Below are 19,260 nucleotides of genomic sequence, written 5' to 3'. Positions count from 1 at the left end.
AAAGAGCTTCAGGACGAGAGCCCGCAGAGGGCTGGTGGACTCCCCTGGCTTTCCCTGGCTTTGGTGTGGTCCCTCACTGACCCGGTTGGAGGAGGGGCTGGGCGACCCTGGGACCGTATAAGAAGGCCTGCCCTCTGCCTGCCTGGTCAGTGGCCTTTCCCGTCCTCGCGCGTCCAGACGTGTGGCTCAGACGCGTGGCTCAGACGCGTGGCTCGGGCAGGAGACTTGGCTGAAATGGAAGTGGCTATGGCTACGAGGAGCAGGAGGCCTGGCCAGGAGCCCCCAGGGAGCCGAGGTCACTCCCACAGAAATTACAAAGGGATGAGCCCCAAGGCACCCCTGTGCTTTGCAGAGAAAGGAGAAGATCCAGGCTCCCGTGAAAGCCAGAGGAAGGACGGCATCGTGGAGACCAGACAGGGCTCGTGGGGCACAGGAGGTAGGGGTCCAGCGTCTCTTTTGCACAGACAGGTTTGGCATGATGGTTGTGAGGGTTTGGGAGACACAAGAGACTGGGCTGGGGTGGGCAGAGCCGCAGGCCCCCGTTAACCTTAACAATAAAAGTCAGTCATTTTACCAGGAAAAATGGGTTTCTTGGAGGGACTAGCTGGGCGTTGCAATTCGGGACCGGTTAGCTCTGGCAAACCCACAGGCCAGTCCAACAAACGGAGCCGAGGAATGTTACTTGATGGAGAAGGAGGAGGAAGTTGGGTGGGCCTGTTTAGAAGGAAAGTTCAGGGGAGAAAAGCCGGGTTCAAGGTGATGAGTGTTTCTCGTGGGCTCAGTTGCTGGCCTAATCCGTTTCTGGTAGGAGAGGCCATGTACATCATTTCCTTCTGGGGTTTTTATTTGATGATCCAACTGATCGAGCTCCAGTTCTATGGGGTGAGAACAACCCCTTCTGGCCTCCAGACCCCATTTTATTTTATTTTAGTATGACTTTTTAAAATGTTTACTTTTATTTATTTTATTTTATTTTGAGAGAGAGGCCATGCACAGGTGCATGAGGATGGGGAGCGGCGGGGGGGGGGAGAGAATCCCCCCCTTTTTTTTTTAAAGATTTTTTATTTTTTATTTGACAGACAGAGATCATAAGTAGGCAGAGAGGCAGGCAGAGAGAGAGGGGGAAGCAGGCTCCCCGCTCTGAGCCGAGAGCCCGATATGGGGTGGGGCTTGATCTCAGGACCCTGGGATTAAGACCTGAGCCAAAGGCAGAGGCTTAGCCCACTGAGGCACCCAGGTGCCCCGGGAGAGAGAATCTTAAGCAGGCACCACACTCAGCAAGGAGCCCTTCCTGACCCCAGTTTAAAGGAGTTTTCCCTTTACTGATTTTCGCACCTGGGAAGATTTAACCCTTCCACTGCTGAAAGTCAGATTGCGAAGGTCAGATTGCTTGTGGTCATGGGCTCTGCCAGCTGAGCCGTCCTTGGGATCTGGCCTGGAGGGTAGGGCTGCTGGAGCACGCGTGCCGGGCAGCTCAGGCACACACACACACACACACACAGTGGTGGAAAAGGCTGGGCCCTGGAGAACTGAAGGAATCCTGCCTTGGGGTGGAGCCACTAGGGTCAGACTTGGAGCCTCCTCTAGTCTTCTGGAGCCTAGAATCCAGACCACTCACTCCTCTCCTCTCTCTCCACCCACAGCCATCACCAGGCAGAGCCAGGTGGCCCAGGGCTCCAGGCACAAGCGATGGAGAAGCCCGGATGGCTCCCTTGACAAGCCCCACAGAGAAAATGGACAGTGGGAGGAGCAGGGCGGGGGAGGACCATGGCCAGCCCAAAGGAGAAGAGAGGAGCAGCAGGCTGACTGCGCTGGAGAAGGACGTCCTGGCAGAACAGGTAGGTGTCTGGGCTGGGCCTCTGCAGGGGTGGAGATGGAGCTAGTGGGGTGTGTGTGTGTGTGTGTGTGTGTGTTGGATGGAGGAACATGCCAATCCAGGCACTGGGTGGGGTGTGTGTGTGTGGGGGGGGGGGGAGACAGATACTGCCACCACTGGCGAGATGCTCCCAGAACACTATGGGGCTGAGAGAAGGCTTGCAAGACTGGGCGCCGGCTCCCCTCTGATCCTGGAAGGGGCCACCAGAGTGGGGCGTGCTGGGTCGTAGTGGATGGGGTGGTCATGGGGGTGGGGCGGTCACGGGAGTGGGGCAGTCCAGCCCCGGAAGGGTAAGCGATTCCCCCCCCACACCCCCACCCCGGTCCTTGGGCACTCACCAAAAGCCCTTTCCCTCTCTCTCCCGCGCAGGTGCTGCTGCCCACTCTCCTTGGCGCCTCAAGGGCAGGAGGACCCGGCCCAGATCGCCAGTGAGGACCCCCCGCCGCAGACGGCGCCCGGACAGCCGCGAGGCCCGTCCCGCCTCCCCGAAGCGCCGCCGCCGCCACCTGGAGCCGGAGGCGCGCGATCCCCTGGCGGCGGTGACCAGCAGACTCTGGCGCCGGGTGGGCGCGCTGGAGGTGGCGCTGGACGAGCTGCGGGCTCCGGGGGGAGCCTTCCTGCCTGGGCCCTCCCGCCGCACGCCACCCTCGGCCTCGCAGCGCGCCTGGCTCGCCTGGCAGCTGGCGCACGCGGGTGCGACCCTGCACTGGGCGGCCGCCCGGCTCTACACCCTGCTGGCCGCGCAGCCCGAGCCTTAGGGGCGCACCGCGCGCTCGCCTCCCCGCCGGCGAGCCTCCCTGCCGCGAGCCGGTCGGATGAGGGCGCCCCTCGCCGGGACAGACGTCCCTGGCCGCCCGGTGCGCACCGGCACCCCCAGCTCGCCACCAGCCTGGCCCAGACCCGCGGGTGCGCGGAACGGGTTTCTGTGGGACCGCAGCTCCGCGGCCACCGGCGCCAGCTCATGACACCGGCCAGGTGTCCCGAAGACACCCCGCGAGGGTGAGCCGTCAGAGCGAAACCCTTCTGTGCCTCTGGTGGCCTCCGATCGCTGGAGGGACGGGATTGGTGCTTTCTGGTCCCTCGGCGTATCCCTGTTTTAGCCGAAAAATAAAACACACGTGTCCTTTTTGGGGGGAGGGGGACTGCTGGAGACCGGGTTTCTTCAGGACGAAGCTTGAGAAGCTTAAACCCCTAACAAGGCTTCTACTGTGACAGGGGAGCCACGAGCCACGGGATGGGTGAGGGGCTCCGCAGGGTGTCTGAGGCCCAAGTGAAACCACGTGTTTCCTTCCTTGCGGAAAGCCTCCTTTACACGGGTTCCAATAAATGTATTCCTACCTCAAACCTTGGCTGCTGCGACTGTGTATTCTGAAGGTCTCTTGAATCGTTCGTTCGTTCATCTTTGGTTCTCCTATTTCGGGGCTGCACTGTACGAACATTAAGGAGATTTTATCGGCAATCCTAGAGCGCCCGGTGGTGTCAGCGCACACATCACAAAACCGTCCACAGATGGATCACACACCCGTATAACGAGCGCTCCACTCGAGACATAGGGTGCTTCTAGTTCTCCACTTTGCAATCCTTACACCACCCAAGGTCAGCTCTTCTTTGAAGGAATTCCTTCGGAGGGAGGAGCTTTACAAGCCCCATGCTCCACTTACCTGCGTAGTCATAAGGTTTCCTACCTGCGTGGCACACCACTCCCTGGCTCTTCCCCCATCTCTCACTCAGAGTTAAAGAGAGGGATGTACCTGGGTGATGTGGGATGGGCACAGGGCGAGAGCCCTGCGATGAGAACTTTGAGAGTCGAGGTCCTTGCCACAGAAAATGCGGAGGCATTGCCTGCAAGGGAAACCTGTCTCTTGGAGAGGAAGGAGAAGAGTGAGGACCTTAGAAAGGATGGAGGAGCAGAGGCCTGTGAAATCCCAGGCGGCTCTCCGTGGAGATCAGGAAGCTTCCATGTTCTTCTGGCTGAGGGTGAGGGTGAGGGCTGGGAGGTGCTCTGGCCTTGGCTCATGCAATTCCTTGGACCTGAAACGCTGTCTAAGTCCACCCTTGTTCATCTTTCTGCTATCGGGGAAAGTTTCGGAATTGCTCAGAGTAGATCACGATCCCTCCTGGCGCTCTGCGTATTTCCTAGAAGCACGTTGCATCGTTATAATTGTCCATTTCCCGTGTGTGCTTATTTGAAGAATAGTGGTGTCCTCCCCTGGATCCACAGGTGCCTGAAGGTAGGGGGTGTGTGTCACTTTTTCTCATTACTGCATCCACTATGCCTGCCATAGTTCCTGGGATACAGCGGGAGTTTGAAGCAGTGAATGAATGAGAAAGCATTGATACATAGGATCACACAGTTTTCTTTCCTTTCTTGGTACAGCTCTACACAAGATCAGCTTGTAGAACATTTCCTGGAGACTATAGTAAGAAATTCCTCATAGTCTGGATTCAAAACACAGGCTACTAGAAGAGACAGAGTTAGAAACTGGGGTACCTAAAACTGTATATTCGGTAAGTTGAGCTGATAGCAAAGGAAAGAATAGAATGTATCAAAGGTGGAGACAACTTCCAGGGACTTTTTTGATATTACAAGTTTTTTATTCACTGAGACAATGTCTTAGTATGTATAAACTGTCACAATATGCAAGCCACACATTGATCCTTATAGTTTTTACAAAACTGATTCCAGTGTAGGATTTTCTCTTACTCAACTTGACAGCTGAAGGCGGATGTCTGGTCGTGTCTGCGCTCTGCAATCTGGGCACACACACCCCTTCACCGCTCTATGAAAGCAAAGATGGCGGGGGAATAACACAAAGTCTGGTTTACCTATGGCTTTGGGTGGAGTTTTCTACTCCCACAAAGAAAGGCTTCTGAAAATTAGGTAGTATTTTTCCTTTGTTCCTATAGAAATGTATTCAGAGTAAAATGAAAAATTTAAGTCCTGACACCTCTGAGCAGGAGCAATGAGAAGCCTCAGAATTGGGGCGCGGGTGGGGGGGGTTTGGAAGGCTCCTATCGGCCACTCAACCCCGGTCACGTGAGCAGCCAGCATGAGCCCTCAGGAAGAGCTGGAGGGGACATTTCCCTGCCCTGAGCCTCCAGTCCTGGGACACCCTGAACACTCCCAAACCAGCACAGACAATACACAGTACTCGACTGTTAGAGGAAAGAAATATTGCTAGAAATCCTCGCTAGTGATAAACAGGGACGCTTCTTCAGAGGACTGCCAACATGCGGGAAACAGGGTTTGTTACATGTATGCAAACATTGTTTCTAGAGGTTCCACCTCTGGGTGGATGAGGGTGGGGGAATGGTTTCAGGCTGGTGATGAAAACATTCCCAAACCCAGCAGGCAAAGTGAGGGTGGCCTAGGCTCTGACATTCTTGACCCATTGTCCCCAGGGACAGCTGTGATGGCTGGTGCTCTGGGGCTCTGCACCCAGCCTGTTACATCTTGGTTTGATCAGGTCCTTTTTGTCCTTCGCCCTTTTTGGAGAAAGAAGAAGCTGAAAGAAACACCTGTCTTGTTTTTATTTTGACAAATGCCACATGATTTCACTCATATGTGGAATTTTTTTTTTAAGATTTTATTTATTTATTTATTTATTTATTTATGAGAGAGAGGCGGGGGAGAAGGTCAGAGGGGGAAGCAGACTCCCCATGGAGCTGGAAGCTCCATGTGGGACTCGATCCCAGGACTCCGGGATCATGACCTGAGCTGAAGGCAGTTGCTTAACCAACTGAGCCATCCAGGTGCCCTGGAATATATTTTTTAAAAAAATGAATAAACAAACAAACAAAAAGCAGACTCAGACCTATAAATACAGGGAACAAACTGATGGTTTTCAGAGGGGCCGATGGGCAAAATGGATGCAGGGGAGTGGGAAGGTCAGGTCAGTTCCGGAATGAGTAAGTTACAGGAATAGAAGGTAAACATAATCAAGCCCATTACTTAAGTGTTGAAGGAAGAAAAGGGAAGTTTGTATGATGTTCAAACAAATAATTTTGTGTTTGTCTGTTACAGCAGCTAACTTCACTTTAACTAACAGAAGCCTATAACAAAAGAGCACACTGGAGGAAAGTTCTCCACAAAAAAAGCAATTTCAAATAGTGGAAACAGCAGATACTCCCTGAACATTTGCAAAAGCAAATGGTAAATGCAAAAATCATCAAGTTGTTTAAGAAATAGAAAACATGTTTTTCTCTCCAAACTTTCTTGTGGAAACTGAAGGTATACAAGCAGGATTTGGGCTTCTGGTATTTTAGAGCTGATGCAGAAATACAAGAGCAGATGGACTTCTCGTGCTCAGCAAATAATAATAATAAAGAGTGTTCCAAGTTCTACTTTCCTCGTTAATTCCTAATTTTTCTTCTGGATTTGTTAAAGGAGAGGAACGCACACTTCACTGTCCCCTCTAACAAGCTCCAAAAACACACCGTCTGTATTACTTCAGCTTCAATTAGCTACTGAGTTCTTGGAAGTTCCTCTGGGCTATTCCAAAAAGGTACAAACCTGAAGATTTTCTACCTCCTTCGTCTTCCTCTTTTTTAGATTTTATTTGAGGGATAGAGAGGAGGAGCGGGGAGTGGGGGTGGTGCAGACGGAGAGGAGAAGCAGACACCCCACTAACCAGGGAGCTGAATGCGGGGCTCCATCCCAGGACCCTGAGATCAGGACCTGAGCTGAAAGCAGATGCTTAAGGGACTGAGCCACCCAGGCGCCCCTACTTTCACCTTCTGCTCCCGTTGTTCCTGATGGGGATCAAAACTGGAGGGAAAACTCTCCAGAAGGGTTTTATGTAAGTAGCACTGTAGTTTGCCCAGCAGGTTGAAAATCGTTCCAATGACAGAAACAGGTGCCTCTGTCTCCGGATTTTGGGATCCTCTCTTTCTCATGAAACTTGAAGTCGGTCCTAACATTGCGGCACGGCTTAGAAGAGATCCTTTCCAGATATCTCAAAGGCATGAAGGTTTTCTTGCTTTCCAAGCCATGGTTCCAAGGCATGTCCCAGGAAGGAGAACAGCAAATCTGGAGCAGAGCACCCCATGGGCCATCGGCAGAGACTCAGAGCTCGAGAGTTTCTGGGATTCGGCGAGACGGCCGCGAGGGGGCGCGCGGCCACCGCTCAGCCGCGAGCGCAGAGCGTCTTTCGCTGCTCACCAACGGCCAGCAGAGGGCGTCCGACTCGCGCCAGGACCAACCGGCACCTCCGTGGGTGTCATGGGTCCGGGCGATGCGGCGACACTTCCCCGGCGGGAAGCCAGGCTTGGTTTGCCGCAGGTCCGGTTGCGCGTGGGGCCGCCGCTCAGGTTGCGAGACCCGCCGGGGCTGAGCAAACAATGAGTTAAGGGCTGTCTTTCCCTGGTTCCCCTTTCTGTCATGGGGGAGCCCCGTTGGACTGACGTCTCCCCAGACTCTTCTCTGAAATGCTGAGCCCAAGGCCGTAAGTTTCGTGGACTTCCCCCGTCGTTGTATTCCTGAGTTTCTCAGGTAACGCTTTAGCGAGACATTTTACTTATTTCACACATGTACCCATTTACTGAGAGGTGTTTGGGGGCTCGAAAGAATCACCTGGTGTTTTAATGCTCCTATTCCGGATTATTTCTGGGGAGAGATCCCGACCCAAATTCAGAGAAAGGGAAGCTTATCTCCGATCCAGGTATAATATACAAATATTGGGACCTTTCATTTGAAAGAGTTGGGGACACCTTCAGTGCCAGGAAAAGCCATGTGGTGTAATCACTTTTGGGAGGGGGTCAATACGAATTTTACAAGCCTTGTGTCCACCTGCCATCCTTGTCTCTTATCACATAGCTGGTTACTAGTTGGACCATATCCAAGTTTCTCTTTCATTTCAAGAAAGTCGGTAAGCCTTTCTTCTATTGCTGTGAAAGTATCCGTAGTGTCAACATACCCTACCATCTCACCCACATCTTCATCGAGGACAAGGTTTGTTGTGCGATTAAAAATAAGGAACGTATTTTGCTTCTATTTTCTCGATTTCAGATGGAACATGATTTCTTAGACGTGTTCTACATCTATGTTAAATGTTATTACACAAATGAGGTGGGGGCAGAAAGCTACAGCACTGGACAAACACATGGGACGGTCCCTGCCTCTAGAAACAGGCCCAGACTTGAGATGTCATCAGAAAATTACAGAATGCTCCCCTCCCCACAAGGTGACACCATGGCCCGAGTCAGCCTGTGTAGGAGGGAACAACTGAAAGAGCCACAGGACACAAAGGGAGGAGGAGTATCTAATGAGGCCCAAAGTCATATAAGCAGAGAGCCACAACAAGGACACTGGAGGCACTGGAAGTTTCTGGAAGCTAGAGGGATGCAAACATTAAAAACAGCTCGATTCCTAGCCAAATTAATATTAAGCCCTCACAGAGAAGGCCTACTTAACCTCAGTTCACAACACCCAATTCAGCATGCCTGGCTTTCAACTAAAAATGATCAGACATGCCATGCTGAATGTCAGTCAGAACAGTGAGCCCGGTGGCATTTGAATTTGCCCTATTTGATCCTCCCCCCCCCCCCCGGTTCCACAGTGGCGTGTAAGTCAGGGGGCTCACAACCAAAGTCGCTGCAGAAGCCAGCGGTAACAGCCGCAGGAGAGGACAAATGCTTTTACCCTCCCCCCACACCCCGCCCAAAGGCCCGTCTCTGGAGGATCGTCACTATTTGACCTCTTGTTCCCCTCTGTGTCTTTATTCACCTAACTCAGAGCTTCACCCTCCTGTCCTCAGGGAGGAGCGAGAAGCTAACCAAAATTGTAGAAGGAAAATCTAAGGAATGAGGTGTCCATAGGAGGAAGGCTGAAAAGCATTTACGCATCATGAGGCTGAGTAGGGATCCTCTACGAGCCCCCCGAGCCCCTCTCCTTGTTAGGCAAGAAGCAGGACACAGTTATGGCTAATGCACCCGAGTCTGAGTCCGAGGGAACGTACAAACATCACAGTGGGGCCGCTCAGCCCCACCGAGAGCACCTCTGCACACCGATGACATCCTGCCCGTTGTCACCAGGTGGGGTTAGAAGGCAGGCAGACACCGAATGCCCCTTCCTCAGAGAAGGCAATACCCAAACTGGACACGTAGGCACAGGTTTTTCTTGGGCTTAAAGACAAATCCCACATGCAAACCCTTCAGAGATGGCGTCACAGTGTCCTTCTCCAGGAGATAGACCATGGAGGAGTGTGTGCTCGTGTGCGTGTATGTGTGGGATGGCGATCCTTGGGCATGCCCATCCTCTCGAGGGACTGATCATTCTATCCCCCTCCTCCTTCCTCTCTTACCACTCATGCTACCCCAAATTTTTCCTCACCGTCCTCATTTTTCCCAAGGTGCTCTGTGAGGCTGTAAGTGGAACATTTTCCCCATGGATGGCTGGCAGATCCTTCTGACCTGTGATAATGCCATCAAGCTAGCCCATCTGGAGAGCGTCCGTGGAAAGATGCTTCCCTTCCTCAAGGTGTTGAGCTCAGTGGGGAGTCCCCATTGTCAAGTTCAAAGTTAAACCAAAGGCATAACTAATACCCATAACCTCTTTGTGAACCCCACACAGATGGGCACAGGAGGATCACGGAGGACTCTCCCACCCTGGAGGACATCCGTTTGCACCAGGGACAGGATTCTGCACGATGTCATCGAGACCGTGTAAGGAAGACAAAGACACTCACTGGAGAGGGCTAGCCCAGCCCAAAACACCCCCATGGGTGTGGTCTTCATGCTCAAACAGAGGACCACGTACACGTAGATGGAGCCCTGTACGCAGAAACATCCTTGTCATTCACCAGCAGGTGACTTTGCCACCCCAGAGCGTTTCCTCACTTTGACTCACTTCCCCAAGGCACTCTGTGTGGCTGCAAAGGGAACATGCCCAGGGGTGAGCCCTGACTGGTGCTTCTGACCAGCCGTCATGCCCTCAGGCCAGCCAAGGTGAAGAGTCTGCTTAGGCCATGGCCCCCTTTCCTCAGGGTATGCACTCAGCGGGAGACCTCATTGCTCATTGTCAAGGTCAGAGTGAAACCACAGATCTGACAGATACCTACACAGCTTGATTCTAGGACCTGAGTGGGTCAGCCTGGAACCCACCAGGCCTCCCTCCCCACACCCACCCCACTCAGTTCGCACGCAGCACCTCCTTCCTGTGGCAGTGACATTGTTCCTTCTGCGGGGTCAGAAGGGGGAGCTCGCGGAACCAGAAAGAGAGGAAGCTTAGCCTGCGTTCCCAGCTATGGAGTAAGTCCCCACTGCAGTGCTAGGAAGTAACCTGCACTCCTTGTGCGTGTGCTGAAATTCCTTGTAAAGCCGTGAATGTCACACGCTCCTCATTCTCAGTTTTGCTAAGAAGACCCTTTTCTGCTCTCCCCAGGCTTTCCCTCTTGTCAGGGAGAGGAAGAGGAGTATATGGTCTTGCCTTACTGTCCCAACCCCACCCCAGGCCTGGGGAGTTCATGCCAGCTGGCCCAGGTCACTCCCCACAGAGTCACACCCCGAAGCCCTCACACTGGGTATCAAAGCCCTCTCTAGGGCTGGGAGAGGACAGGGCATCAGAGCATTCGGGAACCTTAAAGGGGTCACTGAGTAAGAGATGCCTGGCAGTTGGCCAGGCGGGGAGGAGCTCCCACAGCCACCTCCCTGTCTGCTCCCCACCTCATACCACAGAGCTGGGGTTTCTGGTCCCTTATGTCCCCACTGCAGGTGGCAAGCCTCCAGCAGGATGGCCAGGGCTGGCGGGGGCAGCTGCCTGCTGCTCCCCATCCGGGGATTCTGTTGTCTCCTGCCACGAAGAAAGCGGGCCCAGTCACCCCCAACTCCCCAGACGGTGTGAAATGGAGACATACTTGCTCCTTACCCTTCCTGAAAGCTGAAGGCAGATGTCGGGTTGTGTCTTCCCTTGGTAACCTGGCTACGCACACCCCTTCCCAGCTGTACCAAATGATGGGAGGTGTGGGAGCAGGGCAAAGTCTGGTTTATCTTTGTCTTTGGATGGAGTTTTACGGCCTCACAGAGAGAAGTTTCTGAAGGCTATACAGTATTTGCATTTGTTGTTAGGGGAAAAAAATGAAATTTTAAACAGTGCCTCAGAGCAGGTGCAGTGCACCCTACACGTGCACAGATGTGCACCCCCACTGTTCCTTTCTCCCTGCACCCCTGTCACCTTTGGGAAGCCAAAACAGTCCGTCAGGAAGAGCCAAAGTTCCTGTCTTTCGTGCTCTGAGCCCACAGTCTGGGTTACCCTAAACTACGTCCCGAACAGAGCAAGCACAGAAGACCGCACCCGGCTGATAAAGAAGAAATATATACATTAAGCACCTTTTGCTCATGGGAAAGAGACTGTCCTCTTTGAAGGATGCCTGTGTTGGGGCTGTTAGATTTTGACAGCGTGCATGCAAACTCTGCTTCTGGAGATTTCCCTATGCATGGGAAACCGAGGATGAATTTCCGACTAACCATCACCCAGAGCCAAGCCTGGCCCCCCTGGGAAAAGGGCCTGAGGAACCTGATTTCCTTGGTCCAGACTTGAGCACCGTGGCTCAGGGCAGAAGCCCCCGAGGGTTGTGGAATAGACTAGATGCGACAGATTGACTGAGCATTGAATCTGAGTTTTGTGGTGACCTCTCTCATTTTCTCTGCTCGATGAGGACGCCCTGGCTCTCAGAGGCTGCTTGATGGCTTCATGGTGGGGCACTTGTCTCTCTCTCTTCTGGTCTGGGTAGGAGAGAGCCTAGCAGAGAACAGAGGTTCCAGGCTAAAAGCTCTTCCCAGGGTCATTCCCCAGGCCAACACGCACCGAGGAGGCCCCAGCGGTCCCCAGAGTCCGCTTCACCTGTGTCTAGGCCTGTACTTTGCGCAGGAGCTGGGACTGCTGTGGGTTTTTGCTGTAAGCCTTCTTGTCCCTTGCCTTTTTTTTTTTTTTTTTACTGGGATTAAAGCCAAGCAGAACAGCTCGTTCTCTTTTTACTCATGTTCATTTGGAAGGAACCTGTGTGCTCTATGGCAGGACTGGGAGTATCTCACTCCCAACGACCTCAGTGGCCTGGGCAGGGTGGCTCTTTCTTCTGATCCAGGTGTCCCACAGTCCTTTCTGCCTTCCGACATGCTCTCCATCACTGAGACCATGTAGCTTCCTCTCCCTCAGCTCTTGGGACTACGTTCTTTTTCTGGCTCCTTCTTGCAGCCTGAAGCTTGGCGTGCTCCCACTGATGCTGGCCGCTTTCTCCAGCTCCCCACTTGGCCCCCAACCTCCAGAAGACTGCAGGTCCAGATGGGCCTTGCTCTGGGGATAAGACTCAGAGATACCAAGAGCCAGGCCATCTGAGCCCCAGGCCATCTGAGCCCCATCTAAGCTGGCACTCTGTACCAATGGGAGGTTAATGTAATCAAGTAGCTGCTCTTTAAAAGCTTGGTTTTCCTAGCCTGAGCAAGCTGCATCCTTACTGGTGTGGGGCATCACTTGCTTGCTGAAGGCCCTAGTCATAGTCACTCAGATGTCATCTACCTTATGGCAATTTCCCGGGCACAGTCTCCCAAAGTCTCCCGATCATTCTTGAGGAGCGTGATGCTCTTTGAACTTGACTATTTCATGATCTTCTTGGCCCCTGAAAAGTCCTAAATTCCTTGCTAACATTTACTCAGAATGTCTTTTTTTTTCTTTACCTTCCATGATTACTGACACTTGAAATGCCTCTTTGTTGTACCTGAGTTTTTGCATCCAAGAGACCACCAAGGAGCCAACACAAATGCAATCACACGAGGTTTATTCGACAAGCTTAAGCTTGGGCCCAAGTATACCTGACACAGCAGAGTAGGGACTAGGACCCTGAGCTTAGTTAAGGCAGGGGTATTTATGGGTTCCTGTTACTAAAGCAGGGTGGGGCTTCCTGTTACTAAAGCAGGGTGGGGGTCCTTAGAACTAAAGTAAAGTAGGGGAAAGTTCAGCCCTTGGGCACAGGGGTCTGAGATGGCTGCTGGAGCTAAGATGGCTGTACTTATGCTAAGGCTAAACCTGAGGTGGGATGGCCTTAATTTTTCTCGGCCTCCACATCTTGATTGTGGTTGAGGAGCACTTGTGTCTTTTACCTCTATTTTTTTCCCAGAACATATGACCATGGAAATATCATAAATCCATCTCCACCAACTTCTTCTTGATGTGAAAACTGAGCTTAGAAGAGATGCTTTATTTCTGTGCTGAGGCTGACATTGACAGACTGCAGCATTCAATGCTTGACATGTTTGGGAGAGAAGAGGCAAGCCAAGAGGGGCTGTCCAGAGTTGACCTCCGTGGGATAGTGTTCAGTTGAATTGGAATTGACTGGAGATAGTGGTGTAGAGAGAATTGGTGGTGAGGTATGACTGCACTGTGTACAGTAAAGAATGAACCTTGTCCAAAGGAAGGTTTGGTTGGTGCCTCTAATTCCTAATATATAACCTCTAAGCCCTTGGAATGTCCTGCTTAATATGTTTACCTGGGGCCTTGGGCCATGCCAAATAGTCTAGACTAATAATTTGGTTTATGTTGGGGGCCTTGGGCTGTGTGGTATCAGCTTGACTCTTGGAGGAGGTGGAGACAGAAGTCAGCCTTCCTGGTGATCAGCCATGTTTATATAACTGATTGCCATAAAATCCTGGACACCAAGGCTGGCGTGAGCTTCCCTACTTGGCAATACTCCATGCATATTGCCATCTTGTTGTTGCTGGGAGAAGGATACACCATTCACACAATCCCAAACTAGACCCTCGTATCTGGAACTCCCCTGGACCATGCCCTATACACCTCTTCTCTTTGCTGATTTTAATGTGTATCCTTTTGCTGAAATAAACCAGACCTGTGAGCCTAGCACCTTTTCTGAGTTCTGTGAGTCCTAATTAGGAAACATGAAAGTGGTCTTGGGGACCCCAAATTTAGGAGGTATATGGAGTGGGATTCACTACAACAACACTGGCTGGCTCAGTGGCACATGGCAAAAGGTTGCTTTGGGTAAAGGAAGGAGGAGGGGGCAGGATTTGATGAACCTTTGCTTTCTGAATGGGCAGTGGGTCCCCTATGGTATGGAATTACAGCATACTGCTCTCAGTTACTGGAGATAAAAATTAGCAGGGTAGTTTAGAAACAACAGATCCAACTCCAATGCACTTCGACTGATTCAAGCTAAAACTACGAGCATCAGGGATGCAACCAAAGGGAAAAGTTATGTTGAAATGACAGTAGGCTAAGGAAATTAGAGTGATTGAGAAGAAAATGGGGAAGACAAAAGAGAGAGCTAAGGGAATCATCCCAGCAGGATGGAAATCTTTGAAGAGTCCTTAAGAAATGGTTAATATTGGGAATGCCTTGATGGCTCAGTCAGTTAAGCATCTGCCTTTCCGCTCAGGTCATGATCCCAGGGTCCTGGGGATCAAGTCCCTGGAATCAAGTTCCCACATCAGGTTCCTTGCTCAGTGAGGAGCCTGCTTCTCCCTCTGCCTGTTTCTCTCTCTGCCAGCCACTCCCCCTGCTGTGCTCTCTCTCTCTCTGACAAATGAGTAAAATCTAGAGAAAGAAATGGAGAACATTTCTGGTGGGCATATAAAATGGCGCAACCACTGTGGAAACAGTTTGACTGTTTCCTCAAAATTTTAACTGTAGTGGGGCGCCTGGGTGGCTCAGTGGGTTATGGCCTCTGACTTCGGCTCGGGTCATGGTCTCAGGGTCCTGGGATCGGGCCCCACATTGAGCTGTCTGCTCAGCAGGGAGCTTGCTTCCTCTTCTCTCTCTCTGCCTGCCTCTCTTTCTACTTGTGATCTCTGTCAAATAAATAAAATTTAACTGTAGAATTATCATATCATCCATTCCTACATATATACCAAAAAGAAAAGAGAACACATATCCATACAGAAATTTGTATATATGTGTTCATGGCAGCATTACTCATAATAGCCCAAAGGTAGAAACCATCTTTTCCATTTATAGATGAACAGATAAATTATGGTTATATACTTGGAGCAGGATATTATTCAGCCATAAAGAAATGAAGTACTGATACATGCTACAACTTCAATGAATCTCAAAAACATTATACTACAGAAGTTCATGTATTATTCCTTTTATAGGATGTATTCAGAATCAGCAAACCCTCAGAGGTAGAAAGTAGCTTAGAGTTTACTAGGGGATGGGGGAATAGAAGGATGAAGACTGATTACCTAATGGGCACCTGGTGTTTTTATGGGGTGACGAGATTTCAAAATTAGAGAGATCTGGTAGTTTCACAATATTGTGAATAAACAAAATACCACTGAGTTATACATTTTAATTGAATGCTGTGTTAATTTCAACCTCAATAAGATTTTTTACTGGGACGAATAACGGGGTCTTTAATGGGGTCGAAACAAAAGTCTTAATGCAGCATATTGAAAGGTTGAATGGACCAGTGGCAACCCTTACATAATGTTTCCCAACATTAAAGGGCCTTAAAGAAATATGCTTTATTCTCCCTAGTTTGGAAGAATTTTAAAAGCCAGAAGGCAAAGACCATAATGAGATGCCCCATCTCAAATAGCCTGCGGCAGTGGCCCCACAAACTAATTAAGATAAGGACAGACAAAGAGGCAAGGTCCCTTGGCCCAATTTCTGACTTGAGATCCAAAGCCATATACACATGTGGACGTAAAATGGCCAAGAGGTGGAGAAGAAAATTTCCTGGGACTTCTTGACATAGGAGCTCAATGCAGTATGATTCCAAATCTGTTAGTGAATTCCTAGCAGTGAGTTTAGGTTAGATTGGGATCATACGGGGATGCAATGGCTGATGGGATTAAGGTGCAAGTTTAGGTGAAAATGGAATTTTTAAAAAACGGAGCTTGGGTTTTCTACATAAAGTGGAGAAAAATCAATATATGTATATCACATATTGCGTTAATGTATTTTCAATTACTGTATTAATATGCTATGGGTTTTACTATATGTGTTTAGGAAAACGCATGTATTCTATAGGGAAAGTTATAAATTTTGAATCTCCGGTGTTGGGAAAATTGGACAGCCACATGCAGAAGAATGAAACTGGACCATTCCCTTATACCACACACAAAAATAGACTCATAATGGATGAAAGACCTAAAAGTGAGACAGGAACCCACCAAAATCTGAGAGGAGAACACAGGTAGCAACCTCTGTGACTTCAGAAGCAGCAACTTCTGGTGAAATGTGTCTCCAAAGGCAAGGGAAACAAAGGCAAAAATGAACTATTGGGGTTTCATCAAGATAGAAAGCTGTTGGGCGCCTGGGTGGCTCAGTGGGTTGGGCCGCTGCTTTCGGCTCAGGTCATGATCTCAGGGTCCTGGGATCGAGTCCCGCATCGGGCTCTCTGCTCAGCAGGGAGCCTGCTTCCCTCTCTCTCTCTCTCTGCCTACCTCTCCATCTACTTGTGATCTCTCTGTCTGTCAAATAAATAAATAAAATCTTTTAAAAAAGAACTAGAGGGTATTTTAAGCAAAATAAGTCAGAGAAAGATAATTATTATATGATTTCACTGATACATGGAATTTAAGAAAAAAAGAGGATCATAGGGAAAGAGAGGAAAAAAATGAAATAAGGTGAAACCAGAGAGGGAGAAAAACTGTAAGAGACTCTTAATCATAGGAAACAAACTGAGGGTTGCTGGAGGGGAGGTGGGTGGAGGGATGTGGTAACTGGGTGATGGACATTAAGGAGGGCGTGGGATGTAATGAGCACTGGGTATTATATAAGACTGATGAATCACAGACCTGTATGTAGGAAACCAATAATACATTACATTTTAATTTAAAAAAATTAAATGTAAACCGCTTAAAAATACTTTGAATCTCATCTTTGTATCAGTGTGGTATGTTGAATATTTGATGGAATGTTGCCCATAAAATCTTGTATTAAGCATAAAGCTTCTTCATTGACATAATCTGGAAAAAAGAGAACTAGAATGTTTAAACAGAGACTTTTATAGGAAGTGATTGTGTCTCCTTTACCTAAGTATATGATGAGAATGAATATTACGTCTGATTGAGGAATGCTTCCCCTACCTAGTATTATAAACCAGAAGGCATGTAAATTTGTCCTTCAGCCAATGCTGATTAAGCATGCTAAATGGGAACCTATGAGATTATCCAAGTATGATACAGGTTGTTACTTTGGAACAATAAAGGATACCTGGTGGGCAAAAAGTTTACCACTTGATAGTGACATGTTAAAGAATGGAGTGCTGGTACCAAAAGTTTTCCATATAGTAGACTTGTATGGACCACAGGCTGAGCTGCTGGCAAAAAGCCCATGAGAACCACCCAGTAGCAGCTACTGAGATTTTGGACCAGAAAATTTCCAGACACTGTGGTACAATGTATGCCATTTGAGAGCCAATTGCTTGCTTAAATGAAACTTACGAAGGACACAAAATAATCAAAACTTGCAATACCCATAAATGTCTTGGGTGATGTTAGAGAAACACTTTAATGGGGGAGGTCAGGGCCCAGAAGTGTCCCATAATAAAATGGAAAAGGTTTATGCAGGAATGTACTACTGGGGGATGCAAGGAAGTACTTCTCGTATTCACAAGCAGGTAACTCTTTTCCCCTAAAGGAAGCACCCAAGGAGTTGCTGGATCCCATGACCACATGGGCAGTGCCCTATGAATATGTCTCTACTGATCAAAAAGCATGGCTTGGTTCATAGATGTCAGTTCCAAGTTGAACAAACAGCATCATGTTTGGACCACCACTCTGACTGAAGAAAGTAAAAACATCAGCTCAGCAAACTGAATTGCATATTTTCCCTGTGTTTGGGTTTTTACCATCTCTAGGATGGTGACGAATAGTCTATCCATGTGGTCAGGCAGATGGGCAGCAGAAAACTAAACATCTAAAAGATTGCCAGTATGGGGCAAAGAACTAGGGAAATCACTAGGAATTTAAGAAGTGAATTAAAGTAAGATATATCAATACCCATCAGAAGAAGCCCCTTCCAGGACTGTCAGGTGAATGGAACTGGCAAGTCCATATTCTGGTGCACTCAACTGAGTTGGCCATCATGAGGGAGTTGCAGCAATGCAGAGATGAATTGATTGCTGACATATTTCTCTTGCACCCCACGATTCACAAAATGTCAAAAGTACTGTCTATCATCAAGAGAGACCCATTACAGACACCCAACAGGGCAGGTTTCTTAGGAGGAAGGCTCCATTCATCGTTGCCAAGTCAGACTGATGCTGGTAGCCCTGGAGGCTACAAAAGGATCCTGACAAGAGTAGACACTAGACTTAGCTTCGCATACCCAGGAGAAGATGCGAATGCTCAGAGTACTAAAAAGGGACTGAAACAGACAAAACTGTACCAACTGTACCAAGTTATATTTCTTCAGACCAAAGAACACGTTTTACAGCCAATAGTGCCCATTAATGAATAGACAAAGAGATATTACATCAAATAGACATGTTACATGTCATACTCACCTTAATGGTTTAATAGAGAATTGGAATGGGTAATTGAAACATTTGTTATCCAAAATGGAGATAAAGACACGAAGGGCTGGCTTACATGTGTTCATGAGGAAGTGCTTACACTCAACATGAGAGGGACCAAGGGAAGTTCTCACTCAACAGATTCCTCTGCTTTTCTGAGGGATCCAAGGCAGAGGAAGTTAGAAAGGATGTTAGTACAACTCCACAGTTTTCAGCACATCACTTTAGTATTCCTTTCCCCCTTTTTTTCTCTTCCTGGAAGAAGCATTAAGGAAAGAGCAGACTCCAAAACCAGTATCCTTACTCCCAGCTGTGAAGGCTGCAATTTTCTAGCTGTGTGACACTGGGCAAGGGAACCTCTAAACCTGCTTCCAATTTCTGTAACAGTAGGGTTATAGAAACAAACTCACAGTATAGTTGTGAACATTATCTTAGTAACATATATATTGAACATTATGGTTAAAGATCAGTCAATTCCTGATGGAGCAGGGAAGGCTATTCAGATCCAAACTACCCCTGCTTGAAGGGACAGACTCCTTTTGTCTCTTTCAAGGGGTTATCTGAAACACAGCATGTCATGGGCGCTGTCCGTGGTACTGATTCACCAGGACTGGCCTCACACTCCTCTTGGGAAGTCCAGCTTGGAACTCTCCACGTGTCATTCTCCTGGGATCTGAATGATGCCTCTATCTCAGCCAGAAGCTTTGCTTACAATAAATGTGCTGACCAAACCTCCTCCCTGCCCATTCCCTGCCTGCCAGCTCGGCCCTTTTGTGAGCCTTGTGGAATAAGGCCTGACTGGGAGCCATCATAATGGGATAGGGTTTTTCAGTATCCATATTCCCAGCTCTGTAGATTTAGAATAGGACAACTTCCTGAGCTTGGTTTGTCCATGAACTCCAGCTTCCAGAG

The 19,260-nt window shown here is 49.3% G+C and overlaps 1 protein-coding gene across 1 annotated transcript; it reads left to right on the top strand.

The window, feature by feature from the left end:
- The first annotated feature begins 246 nt into the window (after nt 1-246).
- On the top strand, nt 247-3,208 carry LOC131812101 (uncharacterized). The gene is made up of 3 exons (XM_059141218.1): nt 247-436; nt 1,413-1,838; nt 2,246-3,208. The coding sequence occupies exons 1-3, from the start codon at nt 247-249 to the stop codon at nt 2,632-2,634; spliced, it is 1,005 nt and encodes a 334-aa protein (XP_058997201.1). The 3' UTR covers nt 2,635-3,208.
- The last annotated feature ends 16,052 nt before the right edge of the window (nt 3,209-19,260 follow it).

Source organism: Mustela lutreola, chromosome 12 (genome assembly GCF_030435805.1).
Source record: "Mustela lutreola isolate mMusLut2 chromosome 12, mMusLut2.pri, whole genome shotgun sequence".
NCBI lineage: Eukaryota > Metazoa > Chordata > Mammalia > Carnivora > Mustelidae > Mustela > Mustela lutreola.
The sequence above is the reverse complement of the archived record's forward strand: the minus strand, read 5'-3'. Positions and strand labels throughout refer to the sequence as shown.